This window comes from Carcharodon carcharias, chromosome 1, assembly GCF_017639515.1.
Source record: "Carcharodon carcharias isolate sCarCar2 chromosome 1, sCarCar2.pri, whole genome shotgun sequence".
NCBI classification, from domain to species: Eukaryota; Metazoa; Chordata; class Chondrichthyes; order Lamniformes; family Lamnidae; genus Carcharodon; species Carcharodon carcharias.
Window position 1 is genome coordinate 62,702,350 of NC_054467.1, and position 20,312 is coordinate 62,722,661.

Sequence of the window (20,312 nt, forward strand, 5' to 3'; positions counted from 1 at the left end):
TCAAAAATATGGCTAAGGTTATAAATAGAAAATAAATTAGGTGAAAAATATTAAATGTTTTCCCCATTTATTAGAAAATTATAATAGATATGCAGCATATTAAGTAAGCAAAGAAATTGAAGGAACATATAAACATATTATACAATGCATAGAATTGAGTAAACATACTTTAAAAAAAACTCAACCTCTGGGCAACACATCGGCCTCGATTTTTACTCCCAGGTGGGAATGCAGCAAAGGAAAGGGGTGTTGAGAACTCCCCCGCTACATGTTAATTGTTCCTCCTGCCTGGATTCAGTCACATAGGGAAAATTAACACTGAAGCCAAAGAAGCAACTAGCTTCATGCTGAGATCTTTAAAATGCCATCCACTGAGGACAGAATGGGTTTATAATTTCACCTCTCAGCCTCCATCTAAATTCCAACCAAATTGATATGTTAACTGCCCCTTCTCTGGTCTGAACTGAAGAAGGCTTGGACAATTTTATATCAGTTGCTATGGGAGACATTTACACTTGTGCATAGAAGCTACTCTTCTAGAGTTGAGGTTAAAGCACAGCAACGAGGTTTTCTTTTTCTGCAAGGAATGTTTTTTCCTCCTCAGGGGATGTGGTGGCAATAGCAAGGCCACATTTATTGCACATCTCCAGTTGTCCCAATAAGGTGTTGGGCTTTCTTCTTGAACGTCTGCAGTTCTTGTGCCAATGGTATTAGGCAGAAAATTCCAGCCCATTGATCCAGTGACAATGAAGGAATGATAATACATGTTGAAGTTAGGATGTCTTGGAGGAGTCAGATACAATGCCTGGGTCAATGCCAATTAGTCAGTATTTTTTGGGTTTTTTTTTTAAACTTGGTAGCAATTGTTTATTTAAAGGAGCATCAAGAGAGAACCACTTAGTTTGAAATTTAACATACAGTTTTGTAGAGTGGCAGGCTCACATTCCAGAAGAATGTTAGTGAACCCATTGGGCTTTTATGACTCTCCAAAAGCTTTCATGGATATCTTTCTGGTGGAGGAATTTAATTTCACAATTTGCAACTGTGGGATTTGAATTCATGACCTCTAGGTTGTTAGTGTAGTATCATAAGCACAAGTTAATATTATTTTAGAATTCTAAATGTTAGGGGAAAATGCACTGAATCCAGCAACTTTGAATTAAAAGCAGTAGACTGCAGCAGTCCAATCAGAGGTCCAGAAATAAAGATTTTATTTCTCCTAAGTTTCACAATTGATAACATGCAGCAAATTACTCAATATCAAAAAGGGACAAAAACTGAGAAAATTCAAAAACATATCTGAAGGGAATTAAATACAAGATGATTTTAATCTCTTTAAAACAGGGCACTTTCAGTACACATATAAGGTACATAATTTCCTTAACTACGTTTTTGCAGATTTAGCTCATCTACCATAAGTCAACTCCAGGTAGGAAATACTGCTCATTTAGCTTACCACTAAATAACCTGCAATTTTTTCACACTGGGAGGGGTGTAAAGGGAGGATACACCACATACTACATTTTAGCTTATTGTTTGCAAGGCAAAATAGTTTTAGAGGAGTTATTCCTCTGTTTAATTCTGCTATGTTTCAACTGGAAATCCACATAATATTTAACAGCACAATAAAAATTTTAGTTATTAATATCTTGTTATTGTAGAATACATGGATCATAATTCACTTTTAATTAACAGCTGTGCTTTCCATTTCTGCTGATCCTGGAGTTATTGTTTTAAATTCTCTCTATGAATGGGAACTGAAAGATGAGCAACGCACATCGTGCCCCAAAGAAATGCTCAAAAATCTTTGATCTTCAGCCCACAGCAAATGCTGCTGTGTTCCACTGGTTGGCCTTTGGGATTCCTGAAGAACGAGACATCTGGCTACATGGTTGTTATTGGTTAACTTGTTCCCACGAGAACACAAGTAGTGACACCAGGCAGGGAGTGTCCTGGCAGGAAAAAAATTACTAGTGCATTTCAATGGATTATAGCTTGAAAATGGTCTTCATATGTCTATAGGGGGCCTTAGAGCTCTTCTCCTCTGGGGCTGCAGATTTCAGTGTAGCATCACGGTGCACTTCAGAGGCCGTAATCAGACCTTTGCTCAATTGGGCTTTCAATTTTCTATTTCTGTACATTTAATAATTGTTTTTTTATTTCTCTGACTTCACATGCACTGAGTTGTATGCATTAAAAATAAGCACAGTAATTATATCTAACCTCTTTTTCAAAGTACTGGATATTAAATAATTATTTTAACATATTTAAACAGTATCCTGAACACTTCTGTTGCATTTTAGTTCAGAACTTCAAATTTACCACCAGATTTTTCTTCAAAATAAGACTAATATTTGAAATAAGGACACAAATTTATAAAATGAAGGCAATTATACTATAATGCTTCAAGGCTTGCAAAAGCAAAACTGGTTGTTGCAAAAACAAGATAAACCATATCATCTTAAATGTAAGAGTTTCCAAGATTGATAGGCAATCGTTTTTCCAAATTTGAAAATCAAAAAGCTACAGTACAAATATTTGCATATTTTGCTCATACAATCTGAAAAATATCATAGAAAATCCTTCAGGAGTCATAAATAAAGAAGCCACTAATTTTGACTGAAAGCAACTGTTATAAATACCCAAGTCTTTCTGGAATGTTAATATTTAATAAGACAAAATGTTTTACATATATAGTACTTCAATAAATATTAAGAACGAGTACTGAGTTTTATTAAATACACAGGAATTATTGCAAATTTGAGCATTTAACGATACCTAAAATTTCACTAGCATCAGTGAACTGCAAAATGGTTGAAAGAAAAGCATGTCAGTTAAAATCAAACAGTTCTATAATTCAAAATAAAATCTGTACCAACTTCATCACAATAGTACAAATAAAAAGAAACCTTTAATGTATTGAAGTATTTCTAAGGCAATATCCAAAGTATAGTCCTACTGTGTGGATGACAGCATAATCTGCAGGGGACGGATGAGCAAACTGACTATGGCATCATGGTCTAGGAAGCCACTGAAATGGGGGGGAGTGCAAAGAAATGTGGTAGTGATAGTATTCAGCAGAATCAGTGGAATTACTGTATTCCATGGCCCAACCAGGCAGTCTGAAAGTGCATTGCCTGCCCTGTGTCAGGATTAAGGACACCTCACAGCTGCAGAAGAGCTAAGAGAGGGAGGGGGAGAATCCAGTTGTTGTGGTCCATATTGGGACCAAAACATTGGGGAAGTCTAGGCAAGAGCACAGGGAACTAGGGAGCAATATTAACGAAGGAGATCCTGAAAGGTTATAATCTCAGGATTATTACCTGAGCCATGTGAAAATTGGTGAAGGGATAAAAGGATTAAGGGGGTGAACACGCAGCTAAAGGAGTGGTGAGGGGGGCTCATGGGCATCAGTATTAGGACAGAACAGAACTGTGCCACAGTCCAGACTCCAACTGAATTAGGCTGGGATAAGAATCCAAACAGAAAGGATAAATAGGACTTTAATTACAAGGACTTTAAATTAGTAAAGGAGGGAGGGCTCAGGTGAAAAGGATGGTACATATAATAGTTTTAAAACAAGCAAATGGGAAAAAAGGTAGAGTAACAATCAGAAATCGCACTTTAGGCACCACAGGTAAAAGGAAAACTAAAAGATGTGAAGGAATTAAATGAGGAGAGATAATTAAGAAATGTGACAGTAAAATATTAAAGCAGAAGGACAGGTTAGGAGTGTGGCCCAAATAAACATGTCACACAAACGCATGGATACATAGGATATACAGGGCTAATTCAGCCCAACAAGTCCATGCTGGCATTTACGCTTCATTACGTCTCGCATCTTTCCACATCTAAATCTATTATTGTAACCCTCTATTCCCTTTTTCCTCATATGATTTTCTAATTCCCTATTAAATGTATCTATATTATTCACTTCAACCACTTTCTGTGGTAGCAAGTTCTACATTTTCACTAGGCTTTGGGTAAAGAAGGCTCTTCTCAGTTCTCTATTGGACTTCTTGGTGACTACTTTATATTGATGGTATTTTGTTATGCTCTTCCCCACAACAGCAAACATTCTCCCCCTCTGTTTCAAAACCTTTCATAATTTTAAAGACCTCTATTGGTTAAACCTTAGCCTTCCTTTTACAAGAGTATAGACCCTGCCTGTCAATCTTTTCCTAATATGTGTATTCTCGCATTTCTGGTATTATCCTTGCAAACCTTCTCTGCGCCCTCTTCAGTGCCTCTATATCCTTTTCATCATATGGTGACCAGAACCACATTCAGTACTCTAAGTTTGGTCTGTCCAAGGTTTGATAGAGGTTTAGCATAACTTCCCTACTTTTCAATTCTATACCTCTAGAAATAAAGCTGAATGCTTGGTTTATGTTATTTTTTGGCCTTGCTAACCTGTGGCACAACATTTAGTGATTGATGTATTTGTACACCAAGGTCCCCCTGTTCCTCGACTCCACCTAGACTCTCACCTTCAAAGTAATAAGTAATTTCTAAAATGTATTAACTCACATTTGTCTGTGTTGAACTTCATTTGTCAATTATTTGCCCATTCTGCAAGTTTATTAATGTCCTCCTGTAAGCCACAGTGTTGCCTATCCCCTCGAATTTGGTATGATCCGCAAATTTAGAAATTGTATTTTTGATTTCAAAGTTACAATCATTAACATATATTCTAAACAGTGGTCACTGCCACTCTCAAGAACTACCCTTTACCCCCACACTCTGCTTTCTGCCTTGAAGCCAGGTAGCAATCCATCTGCCATTTTCCCCTGATTCCACATTCCCTGATCTTATTCATTCGTCTATTGTGGAACACCTTATCAAAGGCCTTTTGAAAACCCACAAACTACATCTTCTGCATTACCGTTGCTTACTCTCTGTTACCTCTTCAAAAAATTTAATAAGGTCAGTCAGCAAGATATTCCCTTTTGAAATCCATCCTGACTATTCATTTTTCTTTTGTTTCTATATGTTTCTCTACTCTCTTCGTTAGTAGGGGTTCCAATATTTTTCCTACCACCGATGGTCCATAAACTATTTGGCCCATAAAGTTTTGAGCTCCGATTTTTAAATATAGGAGCTACATCAGATATCCACCAATCCTCTGGCACTACGCCTTTTTCTAACAAATTATTAAATATGTGCAGTATTGCCTCTGCTATCTCTTCCCTTGATTCCGGACCAGAGGCTTAATCCTCCGAGTCTATTCAGTACATTCCCATTTTTTAATTTTAAAGACATATCTCATTGCTCATCTCATCATTCAACATCATGTTTACTTGTTCCATCTCTCAGTAAATACTGAAGTGAAATAATTATTCAATATTTCTGCTATTTCTCTATCATTCCCTATGGTATTATCAAGTCTATGCCATAATGGTCTTATTTCCATCCTGGCCTTCCTTTCTTTTAGCTGATGTAAAATATTTTACTATATTGTTTTTTGTTCCTTGATAATTTAATTTCATAATTTTGCTTTCTTCTTTGACATCTCTCTTAATCTCTTTGTATTCTCTCTGATCATGCATTCCTCTGTTGTCTATGCACTCTACTAATGCCTTTTTCCTAGCCCTCCATTGTTCCCTTATGACTTTATTCATCCTTGGAGTCTTGCTGGTTCTTAGTTTGTTATTCTCTTTTAGCAGAATATATCTTCCTGCACTCAGTTGAACACCGTGCACAACTGTATAGGGCACTGGTGAGACAACACCTAGAGTACTGTGTACAATTTAGGGCACCTTACTCAAGGAAGGACAAACTTGCATTGGAAGCAATTCAGAGAAGGTTCATTAGGCTGATTCCTGGGATGAAAGGGTTGTGTTATGAGGAAAGGTTGAGCAGGCTGAACCTATGCTCATTGGAATTAAGAAGAATGAGAGGTGATCTTATTGAAACATATACGATTCTGAGAGGATGTTTCCTCTCATGGGGGAATCCAGAACTAGGAGCACAGTTTCAAAATAAGGGATCTCCCATTTAAGACTTAGATGAGGAGGGATTTCTTCTCTCAAAGGGTCATTATTCTCTAGAATTCTCTTCTTCAACGAGCAATGGAGGCTAGGTCACTGACTATATTCAAAGCTGAGTTAGATTTCTGATTGACAAGGGAGTCAAGGATTATATGGCAGGGGTGAACAATGGCGCAGGCTCAAGCAGCTGATAGGAGCAGAAGCGTAAGCCAATTTCTTATGTTCCTAAAATGTGCTGTTCTATATCACTCTTTTCCAATATTGTTCCCCCTTTTATTTTTCCAAGTTCTATTCATAGACTCTCAAAATGAGATGTTCTGGTTTCTGTCATACTTATGTCTTTTCTGTCATCATCTAAAAGTGTATTATATTCGGGTCATGATTGCCTAGATGTTCCCCTCACCTTACTTCTCTTAGCTACTCTGATTCCTTCCCCATTACTAGTTTCAATAGCAAATCTTCTCTTGTTGGGCTTTTTAAAAATTGGATTAGAAAGGAGCCCTGTACACGTTGTAGGAATTACATTCCCTTCTCCCCTATATCTATTTCTTCTGTTCAATTATCAAAGAAATTGAAATCCCCATAATAATTATTCTATGTTTTAACTCAGCTCCATAAATTCTCTGCATATGGCTTCAGCCAGCTCCCTTCCACTATAAGGTGGTCTGTAGACTGTACCTATTAATGTGATTGATCCTTTATTATCTTTTAGCTCTATCAATATGAAATCCATTTTTGTCTTAGTGAAAACTGCATCTACTTTTTTCTAAGGAACAAATTGAATGAATTGTAGGCCCAAATTCATCTTGAAGGGTCTGGCATGGTAGCCATTATGAAGACAAAGTTGCAAGACAATCAGGACTGGGAACTAAATATGTCAAATTATAAGGTCTACAGGAAAAAAACAGGGAACTGGTAGACAGGGAGGAGCGGCCTTAATGATTGAGGGTAAAACACATCAATGGTAATAATATATAACGAGAGGCGAACAGGCAGTGGAGACTTTATGGGTAGAATTGAGAACTAAAAAAGAATTTAAGACTGTAATAGGAGTTGGGTATAGGCTTCCCAGTAGCAGCTGTGATATTGTAGATTGTGTAAATGCAGAGACTGGACAAGCAGGTTGCAAAAGTAGAGTGGTTTAAAATAGGAAGTTTTAACTTTCATATAAATTGGAATAAGTAGACTAGCACGTGGCAGAAAGGTAGTGAATTTCTTCTGTGTATCCAGGATAGTTTTCATAACATATATGTGTATATATATATATATATATATATATATATACATATATATAACATATATATATATATATTCCAGAACCAATAAATTTATTGCAATAAATTTAGGAATGAGTAATGTCAGATTTAGTTAATACCCAAACAGTATGTGAACATTTATCTAATAGTGATTGTAATATAATGGAATTCAACGCTGAGTTTGAAAGGGAGAAACATAAAGCAGCTTCTGTTTTTCTTGATTATGGAACGCTGACTTCAATTGGATGAGACAGAGACAGTCCACAGTAAACCTGTTAATGGATAAAACAACAGATGATTGCTCGGGGGTGGGTGGGGGAAGGGACATGGTTTTCAAAAAAGAACTTAATATGGTACAGAATCAGTTTATACCCCTAAGAGGCAAGAGCTCTACAAGAGAATATTACCATGAATAACTGAAGCGCTAAGTATAACACTAAAAGTACACAAAAATGAAAAAACACAGATCCTGGCGATTGGCAAGGATGCAAAGAATTGCAAAGGGTGACAAGCAATAATAAGAACTACAAAAAGGTAGTTTGAAAGGAAACTTGCAGGGATATATACATCTTTTCTAAATTACAGTTATATTAGGAAAAAGGCGCAACGACGGCATCTTGAAAACTTATAACTGTTATATTGTCAATAAAATAAGGAAACTGCAAAAATGCTGACTAATTACTTTGCAACAGTATTCACACGAGAAGAGGTCTGTATGCCAGAAACGACAAGGAAACTAATGTTGGATCAAGGACTGGGACTCAACAAAATTAACACAAACAAAACACCAGTAATGAAAAAAATAATAACATTAATTAACGGGCTAAGCATCGGCACCTGGGCCGGCCCTCCACCAGTCCTCACCTGCTCGATGGCATTATAGAGCCATACAGTCATAGAGGTCTACAGCACAGAAAAAGGCCCTTCGACCCATCGAGTCTGTGCCAGTCAAACAAGTACCTAACTATTCTAATCCCATTTTCCAGCACTAGGCCCATAGCCGTGTATGCCATGGCATCGCAAGTGCACATCCAAATACTTCATAAATGTTATGAGGGTATCTGCCTCTACCACTCTTTCAGGCAGTGAGTTCCAGATTCCCACCACCCACTGGGTGAAAAGATTCCTCCTCACATCCCCTCTAAACCTCCCATCCCTTATCTTAAATCTATACCCCCTGGTTACTGATCTCTCCACCAACAGTAAAAGTTCCTTCCTGTCTACCCTATCCACATCCCTCATAATTTTATACACCTCAATCATGTCCCCCCTCAATCTCCTCTGCTCCAGGGAAAATAACCCCAGTCTATCCAATCTCTCCTCATAACTAAAACTCTCCAGCCCAGGCAACATCCTGGTAAATCTCCTCTGCACTCTCTCTAGTGCAATCATATCCTTCCTAGAACGCAGGTTCCAGAACTGCACGCAATACTCTAGATGTGGCCTAACCAGCGTTTTATACAGTTCCAGCATAACTTCCCTGCTCTTATATTCTATGCCTTGGCTAATAAAGGCAAGTATCCCATATGCCTTCTTAACCACCTTATCTACCTGTCCTGCTACCTTAAGGGACCGGTGGACATGCGCACCAAGGTCCCTCTGATCCTCGGTACTTTCCAGGGTCCCACCATTCATCATGTATTCCCGTGCCTTGTTTGTCCTGCCCAAGTGCATCACCTCACCTCACACTTACCCGGATTAAATTCCATTTGCCACTGATCAACCCATCTGGCCAGCCCGTCTATATCCTCTTGTAATCTAAGGCCATCCTCCTCACTATTTACCACCCCACCAATTTTCGTGTCATCCGCGAACTTACTGATCAATGCTCCTATATTCAAGTCTGAATTGTTTGCATAGATATCACAAACAGCAAGGGACCCACACTGGACACAGGCATCCAGTCACAAGAACACCCCTCAACCATCACCCTCTGCTTCCTGTCACTCAGCCAATTCTGGGTCCAATTTGCCAAATTGCCTTGGATCCCATGGGCTCTTACCTTCGTTATCAGTCTCCCATGCAGGACCTTATCAAAAGCCTTGCTGAAGTCCAAGGAGACTACGTCAAATACATTGCCCTCATCTACACAACTGGTCACCTCTTCGAAAAATTTAATCAACTTGGTCAGACATGACATCCCCTTAACAAAACCATGCTGCCTATCCTTGATTAATCCCTGCCTCTCCAAGTGTAGATTAATTCTGTCCCTCAGAATTGCTTTCAATAGTTTCCCCACCACTGAGGTTAGACTGACTGGCCTGTAGTTTCCTGGTTTATCCCTTCCTCCCTTCTTGAATGACGGTACCACGTTGGCTATACTCCAGTCCTCTGGCACCTCTCCTGTGGCCAGAGAGGTATTGAAAATTATTGCCAGCGCCCCTGCTATCTCCTCCCTTGTCTCACTCAACAGCCTGGGATGCATTTCATCCAGGAATGGAGATTTATCTACTTCTAAGCCTGCCAGACCACTGAGAACCTCCTCCTTTTCTATGCTAATTTCTTCAATTATATCACAGTCCTTCTGTCTAATTTCCATACCCACTTCATCCCTCTCACTTGTGAACACCGACACAAAGTATTCATTTAGAACCCTACCTACGTCTTCCGGCTCCACACACAAATTACCACTATGGTCCTAATGGGCCCTACTCTTTCCCTAGTTATCCTCTTACTCTTAATGTACTTGTAAATAACTTTGGATTTTCCTTTATGTTACCTGCCAATGTTTTTTCATGCCCCCTTTTTGCTCTCCTAATTTCCTTTTTAAGTTCTCCCCTACACATTCTGTACTCCTCTAGGACTTCCACTGTTTTGAGCCCTCCGGATCTGCCATAAGCATCCCTTTTTCTCTTTATCCAATCCTCTATATCCCTCGACATCCAGCTTTCCCTGGATTTGTTGGTGCCACCCTTTGTCTTTACTGGAATATGTTGGCCCTATTTCATACTTGAATGAGTCCCACTGCTCTAATGCAGATTTACCTAAAAGTAGCTGCTCCCAGTCCACTCTGGACAAATCATATCTGATCTTTTTAAAATCGACCTTCCCCTAATGTAGAACTCTGATTTCTGGCCCATCCTTGTCCTTTTCCAGAACAACCTTGAATCTAACGGAGCAATGATCACTGTATGCAAAATGATCCCCCACTGATACCTCTACCACTTGCCCAGCTTCATTCCCTAAAATTAAGTCCAAGACCGCCCCCTCTCTTCTACGTACTGGCTTGAAAAGCTCTCCTGGGTGCATTTTAAGAATTCCGCTCCCACTAAACCTATCACACTATGACTAACCCAGTTAATGTTGGGGAAGTTGAAATCCCCCACTATTGCTACCCTATTATTTTTACACTTCTCTGAAATGTTCCTACATATCTGCTCTTCTATTTCTCACTGACTGTTTGGGGGCCTCTAGTACACTCCCAGCAATGTGATTGCTCCTTTTTTGTTTTTCAGTTCTACTCATATGGATTCATTTGAGGAGCCTTGTAAGATGTCATCCCTCCTTCTTGCTGTAATTGATTCCTTGATCAATATTGCGATACCCCCTCCTCTTTTACCTCCTTCCCTGTCTCGTCTGAAGACCCTATATCCTGGAACAAAAACAGAAATACCTGGAAAAACTCAGCAGGTCTGGCAGCATGGGCAGAGAAGTGCAAAGTTGACATTTCGAGTCCTCATGACCCTTCAGCAGAACTAAGTAGAAATAGGAAAGGAGTGAAGTTGAAGGGTCATGAGGACTCAAAACGTCAACTTTGTTCTTCTCCGCCAATGCTGAGTTTTTCCAGGTATTTCTGTTTTTGTTTTGGATTTCCAGCATCCGCAGTTTTTTGTTTTTATCTCAATATCCTGGAATATTGAGCTGCCAATCCTGCCCCTCTCTCAATCATGTCTCTGTGACAGTAATGACATCATACTTCCATGTGTTAATTTGTGCCCTCAACTCATCTGCCTTATTCATCAGACTCCTTGCATTAAAATAAATACCATCCAACCTTGTCAAACTCCCTTGTGGCTTAACCAGCCTATAATTTCTATGTTTTCTGGACTCACTTGCTCTCTCTTCTATATTTGGCTGTGCATCTTCCCATGCTGAACCTCCTCTCAGGATTCCATACTCCTGCCAAGTTAGTTTAAACCCTCCACAACATCTGTAGCAATCCTCTGGTTTACCACTATTCTTTGCCACGTTACATGTTTTTTCTTTCAATTTGATACCATCCCTAACTTCCTTGGTTAACCATGGCTGGTTTACCCCCCTCCTAGAATCCTTCTTCCTCACTGGGATATCTTTTGTTGTGAGTCATGAACATTTTCTTTAACATCTGCCATTTTTCATTAACCATCTTTTCTGCTAAACTGGTTTCCCAGTCCACTTCAGCCAACTCTGCCCGCATTCCATTGTAATTACCCTTATTTAAGTTTAGTACAGTTGTTTCCAACCCAAGTTTCTCACACTCAAACTGAATGCTAAATTCTACCATGTTATGGTCACTGTTTTACTCTGAGGTCATTTATTAAACCTGCCTCAACTTAAAATGTCACAGATACAGAAAATATTTTAAAAGGCTAATGGAATTATGGCCTTGATATAGAATTATAGAATGGCTGCAACACAAAAGGTGGCCATTCACCCCATCATGTCTGTGCCTCTCTCTGCAAGAGCAAATCTGCAAGTCATACTCACTAGCCTTTTCCTCATAGTCCTGAGATTATTTTCTCTTCAGGTGTTTATCCAATTCTCTTCTGAAATCCAAAGCTGAATCTGCTGCCACCACATTTTCAGGCTGTACATTCCAGATCTTAACCACTCATTGTATAAAAAGGATTTCCATGTCACCTTTGGTTCTTTTACTGTTCACCTTAAATCAATATTTTCTGGTTCTCAACCCTTGCGCCAATGGAAAGAGTTTCTCCCCATCTGCTCTGTCCAGGCCCTCGTTGTTTTGAACCTCAATCAAATTTCCTCTCAAACTTCTCTTAAAGCAGAAAAAAAACCGTGCTTTTCCAATCTATTCAAGTAATTAAAATCCATCATCCCTGGAATCCTTCTTGTAAATTTTTCCTGCACACGAATGCCTTCACATGCTTCCTAAAGTGTGGTACACAGAATTGGACATAAATCTTCAGTTTAGGCTGAGCCAGTGTCTTATAAAGGTTCACCATAACTCCTTTGTTTTTGTACTCTATACCTTGACATATAAAGCCTTATTTATTACTTTCGCAACTTGCCACAAACTTCCAACAATTTGTGCACACACACCTCCTTGTCTTTCTGCTTCTGCACCCCCTTTAGAATTAGTTGCTTGGTAGCACAGAACTTAAGTTTTGCTAAAAAAAGAGATATGCTGTTGAAGCTTTTCGTCTTGCACTCATCAGGACAGATTCGCAAGAATACCAAATCTCAAAGGGAACAACAATTTATACTGCATTATAAGACGGTGCTGTCAACTAAGCTAAAGCTTGGGGACAGCCATTCCCTGGTTCATTCCCCACAGCAATGCCATCACCAATCAGGGTCAACTATCCTGGTTTGAATTTAAACAAAAGCTTGGCAGTTAGCTGTTCCTTGGTGCATTCTCCATGACAACGCCTCCACCAAATAATCATCACCCTCTTCTCGTGCAGCATAAATTGTTGTCCCCTTTGAGATTTAGTATTTTTACAAATCTGTCCTGATGAGTACACGATGAAATGCTCTGAAAGCATGTATCTTTTTTCAGCAATACCCTTTAGAATTATATCCTTCATTTTATATTGCCTATCCTTGTTCTGCTCAGCAAAATGTATCACTTCACACTTCGGTGCATTAAATTTCATCTGCCACATGTCCATCCATTCTACCAGCCTATGTCTTGTTGAAGACTTATCACTTTTCTCCTCACAATTCACACTTCCAAATTTAGTGTCACCTGAGGACTGGAATACAATAAGATAGAAGTCATGCTTCAGCCATACAAAGCACTGATTACAACACACCTAGAGTACTTTATAGGAAGAATATTGGCCTTGGAGGGACTGCAAGCCTAGGTTTACCAGAAGTTTCCTCAGTCAAAGGGTTGTGAATATTTAGAATTCTCTAGTCCAGAGGTCGATGGATGCTCCGTCTTTGAATATATTTAATGCTGGGATTGACAGATTTTTGGGGTCTCAGAGAATTAAGGGATATGAGGAGCAGGCGGGAAAATAGAGTTGAAGCCCAACATCAGCCACGATTGTATTGAATGGCACAGCAGGCTTGATGGACTGTGCTGTCTACTCTTGCTTCTATTTCTTATGTTCTTATGTAATGATATCTGGATTCCAAGAGTTAAATTATGAGGAGAAATTACATAAGTGAGCGTTGTATTCCCTGTTGACAGCAAGTCTGATGGGGGCATGGATTAGCACCCAGCAAACTCAGAAGTGTATGATGAGCCCATCAGTGGCTTTTTAACACAACCACAGTATTAACATACCATTTGAGGGTTTTCTGACAAATTAGCATCAGTGGGCGTGAGTGATACCAACATTCATGATATGATTTAAACACCATATTTAAAGGAAAATTCCAAACATGCAAGTTAAAGCACTTGGAGGTTGGAACAAGGAAGAAAGAATTGTTGTCATGAAAGATAGAAGGTCAAAGACTGCTTCAGCAATGGTTCCTTCGTGCTTTTGAGGACTCTAAGGGCATGCTTTTTATACAATCTGCCAGTGATTGGGACATATGTCCTACATATCTGCCATTGCACTGAAATTTATATGCCACATTACTCATTTCATTCTTCTTTTAACTTATGATCCTTAACTTCCCTGTTTAGCAGTGAATGGATCTTTCTTGTTGGGTTTTTGTTTTTCAATGGAATATTGTTGAACATTTTGAATTGTTTCTTTTTAAATTTATTTACCCAGATACCTTTTAGTCTATTTACCCAATCAACCTTAGCCATCTCTCCCATCATGCCTTTGTAATTGGCTCTGTTTGAGTTTAAGATTCTTGCTTGGGACTGCAGTATGCTACTTTCAAACTTAATATGGAATTAAATTGTATTATGATCACTTTTTCCCAGCAGATGAGATTACTAACTAACCCTGCCTCATTCCACAGTAGTCGATCTAAAATACATTTATCCCTATTCAGTTCTACAACGTCTTATTCCAGGGAACTGTCATGATAGCATTCTATAAATTCATCTTCCAAACCAGCTTTGCCAATTTGATTTGTCCAGTCTACATGAAGATGAAAATCATTTCAGTCATTACAGGGCCCTTGTTATAAGCTCCAATTATTTATTGTTTAATGCTCTGTCCAATGGTTTAACTACTATTAGGGGGCCTATAACTACTCCCACCAATGTTTACTCACCTTTGTTATTCCTGACCTCTACCCATACTGATCATGCTTCCTGATCTTCTGAACCAAGATCTTTTCTCACTCATGTAATCCTTTACTGTCTGGGCTACTCCTTTTTTCCATTCTGTCTGTCTTTTCAAAATGGTGTGCGTCATATATAATTATATATGTGTATGTGTAAATGGTGTAGGTACACCCGGAGTGCTGTTAGGAAGGGAATTCTAGGATTTTGACCCAGTAACAGTGAAGGAACAGTGATATAGCTCCAACTCAGGATGGTGAGACACTTGGAGGGAAATTGGCAGGTGGTGGTGTTCCCATGCATCTGCTGCCCTTGTCCTTCTCGGTAGTAGAATTTACAGGTTTAGAAGGTGCTGTCGAAGAAGACTTGGTGTGTTGCTGCAGTGCATCTTGTAGATGGTACACATTGCTGCATCAGTGGTGGAGGGAATAAATGTTTACTGAGGTGGATGGGGTGCCAATCAAGTAGACTGCTTTGTCCTGGATGGTATCGAGCTCCTTGCATGTTGTTGGAGTTGCACTCATCCAGGCAAGTGGAAAGTATCCCATCACACTCCTGAGTTGAGTCTTGAAGATGGTGGACAGGCTTTGGGAGTTAGAAAGTGAGTTACTCTCTGCAGAATTCCCAGCTTCTGGCCTGCACTTGTAGCCGCAGTATTTACATGGTTGGTCCATTTCAGTTTCTGGTCATTGGAACCCCCAGGATGTTGATAATCGTGGATTCAGTGATGGTAATGCCATTGAATGTCAAGGATAGATGGTTGGATTCTCTCTTGTTGGAGATGGTCATTTGTCTGGTACAAACGTTGATTGCACTTATCAGGCCAAGCCTGAGTATTGTCCAGGCCTTGCTGCATAGGGGCACAGACTGCTTGAGTGTCTGAGTCGTCATGAATGATGCTGAACATTAATCCGCGAACATCCCCAATTCTGACCTTACGATGGAGGGAAGGTCATTGCTGAAACAGCTGAAGATGGTTGGGCTGAGGACACTACCCTTAGGAACTCCTGCAGTGATGTCCTGGAACTGAGATGATTGGCCACACAACACAATGGAGGGTATCCTTAATGTGAAGACATGACTTTATTTCCACAAGACCAGTGTGATGGTAACTCCCTCAAATACTGTCCATTTCTCTGCACAGTCAGGAGCGCAGAACCAGAGTCAAGACACGGGGATAAAAGGAACAGTGACTTGAGGGCCGAGAGCAGTGTTGGGAGTGAGGCCAGAGGCGGGACACAGGGATGAAAGAAGCAGCAATGGGAAAACTTAAAGAAAATCAAGAAGCGATTTCACAGGGTCAGCAGGTAGGTGATTGGCTGACGCGTAATGCAGCAATTATTTGCCTCTCTAAGCGAGGGATTTGTTTAAACTAAAAGCTGCAGAAATCTATAACTTCACTAAATTAATAACTTAACGAACTAGACTAATCAATATCTACAAATAATTGTTTCAGAAAATTAACTGAATTTATTCAGGTGTATCATTAAACAAATAAAGAAAAATGACAAGAGATGACATGGCAGACTATGTGTTGGGACCAGAGTATTTAAGAGTTTGTGGAAAGTGAGACAATCACTCCAGCTTAGAGTCATTCATATAACTGGAACATAATCACATCCGAGGGGAAAGCACAGGTTCAGGAAAAGTGGGTGTGACTATTAGGAAGCAGGGATTTATGAGAATGATTGAGCAACACTGGTCCTGTCCAACAGGTATGGCATACAGGTTAACTGAATGAACAAGGCAAAAGACTGCGGCAGGCCAGCCACAATGCAAACTGAAGCATAGTGGCTCAGAAGACAGTCCAAGCAGGGTCAAGAGCAGATTAGAAGTGTGGTAGTGATAGGGGATTCCATAATTTGGGAAAAGGTAGCATCCTCTGTAGCCAGGAACAAGAATCCCAAAAACCTACGAGATGGTCAGGGATCTCTCATGGTGGTTGGAGACAAATTTGGAAAGAGAGGGGGATAATCCAGTTGCCATGGCCTATGTCAGAACAAACAACCTAAGTAGGAACAGGGAGGCGGAGCCTACTGAGGCAATATCATGAGTAGGTAATAAATTAAAAAGCAGGCCCTGAGAGTAATTATCTCTGATTATCGCCCAAGCCATGTGCAAATTCGCGCAGAAACAAACAAAGTCAGATCAGGAGAATTAACACCTGTCTAAAGAGCTGGTGTGAGAACAAGGAGTTCCTTTTCATGGGGCAACTATACCATGATTGGAACAGGATGGAAACAAAATTATGAAGGAGCAAAAAACAAAATAGTAAAACATTTTACAAGCATTAACAAATAAAGGAAAAGTCAGAATAGGAATACGACAACTTAATGACAGACAGGATAACATCGTAGGCAACAATAAGAAACGACAGAAATATTAAATAATTACTTTGCTTCATTATTTACCAGGGAAATGGGATACTTGGACATGGATGGTGAAATTAGAAATGAGATAACTGCATTTAAAATAAAACAAGGTGAAATATTAAATAAATCAAATTTAAAGAGGATAAATGTCCAAGTCTGGACAGATTACATATGGACATAAAAGAATCCAGGGAAGAAACAGCACAATTTTAGTAATTAATTAGAGAAAGGTGTAGTGCCCAACACTGGTGGATATCTACCATTAAACCTATATTTAAGAAGGGACATAGAACATAGCCAAGGAACTATAGACCAGTCAATTTAACATCAGTGGCAGGAAAAATAACAGAATCCATACTAAAGGAGAGAAGAGGAGAACACCTAGGAACTAAAAATATAATAATGAATAGTCAGCATGGATTCCAAAAGGGAAAGTCTTGCTTTATCAACCTCGATTAATCTTTTGAAGAGTAACGAAGTGGGAGATAGTCAATGCAACAAATGACCAGATATTAACAAACCTGTAGAATTGACATATAATTGAAAAATTAACTTCAACAAAGATAAATGTGAGGCATTACATTTTGGCAAGAAAAATAAGGAGGTTACACATTACTTAGAAAATAATTTAAATGTGGTAGAACAGCAAAGGGATCTGGGAGTACAAATACACAAATCACCAAATGTAGCGACACAGTTTAACAAGGCCATACAAAAAAGCAAACTGAGGTACACCAGTTGACGGTGACAGTTAACTGTCAGCATTGTTTGAAATTTAAACCAGGCAGCTTGACCCTGATTGGTCAAGGCATTGTCCTGAAGAATGTGTCAGTGAATGACTGTCACTTAGTTGTTTAGCTGAAACAGATGCAATGTGCTTGCATGTTCTTTCTGCAAAGGGCAGGGTCCTGCGTATTAATATACGTAGCTTCCAGTACACGCAAATGTGCCATACTGCAGCCTGTACCTTCCCTGTTGCGAACAATGGCTGGGACATGCTGTTTTCGGCATGTCTTATTGGCAACCTTGTAATGGGGCCCGAGCCATTTGCTCACCATGCAAACTTGATGCTGAAATAGGGTGCATCGAAGGTGTCCTGCAGGATAATGGCTATCTTAATCAGATTATTTTGCGCTATATAGCATGCAAATTTACGAACGGGCCTAAGGCTGTCATTTTCAGCCCTGAAAAGTGCTCAGTCTATGTCATATTGGCTTGGATGGGCAAGGTATCCCAAACAGTCAGCCACTGATGCATCCTCAATGGCAATGCCTGTACCAATCAATGCCAACCAATCAACACCCTCTTCTCATACAGTATAAATTGTTGTTTTCCCCTTATATTGGTATTCTTGCAAAGTGTCCGAATGAGTGCAAGACAAAAGCTTCGACATGTCTCTTTTTTTCAACAATAATTAGACTACAAGGAATGGCATTAGAGAAGTGCATTTTCTAAGTAAAAGGATATTAGAAAAGTGCATTTTATAAATTCCGGGCAATAAAACATGACATAGTTGCAGTGATTTGACTGTCCCACCATGTTCTCTTTAAAAACAAAAATATATTTCATTTGATATATTTGGTGATTTGTTTTTGGATTCAAGAATATTGTCTAAATTTCTAAAACGTGTAAGAAATTTGCCCTAAAAGATGTAGTATGGGGCCATGTGTAAAAGCTGCAGAAGGTCTTTCAATCCCCAAAAGTGCTATCAAAAGACAATGATGAACGCAAGTATCCTATATGAAACAAGTTTGGATATTCTGAATCCAATTTCTAACTGGTATGGGGCCTAACAAGAATCTAATTGGCAATTGCATTCAATGCTATTGCAGGAAACAAAATTGTTGAATGTTTTGGAATTATTTTATGATGTTTCAGAGATACTGTGGGGTGTAGAAGTTAGAACCTAAAGCTGCAGTTGCCCTGGAAATGATTGATTAAAACACTGGGTGACCAACTTACATGAGTAAAAGTATCCTTGTGACTTCTGACAAAGTCAAATTTTGTGCATTTTTGTTTTTTTCCCCTGAGTTATAGAAATGTCGATTTGAACATTGGCGACAAACAAGATGCATAGGTATTGATTGCTGGCACAAACCTGAATTCAACACATTTGAATGCCTAGCTATTGCATTCGAATCCCCAAAATTGATGTCCATCAAACTGATGAGCAAACTTATTTTTAATCTTTTTTTAATATAATTAGGTTTGCATAATATCAAAAGCTTAAGTATTCGCTATCATTATTATCTTTATGACATATATCTGTGAACATCCATTTAACACAAAGCATATGGGGTTGGCACACGGAAGTGAAATAGGGCATGGGATTCCCCTTAACACAGCAGAAAATTCTATGCTGGAGAATCAGTCTCGTTAATGTCCCTGAACTATAGCCATATCTAACCATGGATCAAGGAAAAAAAAACCTATTGACTGAACATAGTACTTTGCTAAAAAACAGTCATATGCAAAGAAATTGGTTTTTAATAATTCATGCTAATTGAAGGCAGCAAGTCACATCTATAACGCCAAAAACAAGTAATGCTCATTGATACCAGAAATACATTGTATTTTCTACAAAAAATAAAAAAACATGCATTCCTCAAAAGTAATTTTAATGTAATGCACTGACTCAAAACAATAAGTCCAACACTTTTCTGGAAGAATGAGACAGCTTTCAACACCGATGTAGTTGCCCACATAAACAGGCATTAAAATAATTGTCTGGGATATTTGATGGCAACAGCTGCTGTACGAGGAAGTATTTCTATTTTCTTAACAAGAAAGCCAATCAAATAACTGACAAAGCAGGTTTTTTAAAATTAATTAGTTAATGGGATGTGAGCACGGCTGGCAAGGCTTGCATTTATTGCCCATCCCTAATTGCCCTTGAGAAGGTAACCGTGAGCTGCCTTCTTGAACCGCTATAGTCCCATGTGGTATAGGTACACCACAGTACAGTGAAGAAGCAAGTTCAAGGTATTTGACCCAGCAACAGTGAAGGAACAGTGTCACCAAGTCAATATGGTATGTGACTTGAAGGGAACTTGCAGGTGATGGTGTTCCCATGCGTCTGCTGCCCTTATCCTTCTGGGCGATAGAGGGCATGGGGTTTGAAAGGCACTGTCAAATGAGTTTTGACAAGTTGCTGCAGCGCATCTTGTAGATGCTATATCCTGCTCCCATTGTGTGCCAATGGTGGAGGAAGTTAATGTTTAAGGCAGTGAATGAGGTGCTGTTCAAGCAGGTTGCTATGTCCTGGATGGTGTTGAGCTTTTTGCGTGTTGTTGGAGCTGCACTCTTGCAGGCAAGTGGGGTGTATTCCGTCACATTC

The 20,312-nt window shown here is 39.3% G+C and overlaps 1 protein-coding gene across 7 annotated transcripts in view; it reads right to left on the bottom strand.

Annotated features, from left to right (window-relative positions):
- The window catches only part of slc10a7 (solute carrier family 10 member 7), a 320,006-nt gene that overhangs the window by 267,926 nt on the left and 31,768 nt on the right, over positions 1-20,312 (bottom strand). The window contains exon 5 of one of the 7 annotated variants that reach the window (XM_041189785.1): positions 7,354-7,518. The exons of 5 other annotated variants lie outside the window; for them this stretch is intronic. In XM_041189785.1, the coding sequence (XP_041045719.1) occupies positions 7,468-7,518 (51 nt within the window). In that variant the 3' untranslated portion in view covers positions 7,354-7,467. Of the gene's footprint in view, positions 1-7,353; positions 7,519-17,472; positions 17,497-20,312 lie in introns of those variants that run through there. One more of the 7 variants, XM_041189794.1, reaches the window with a different exon arrangement.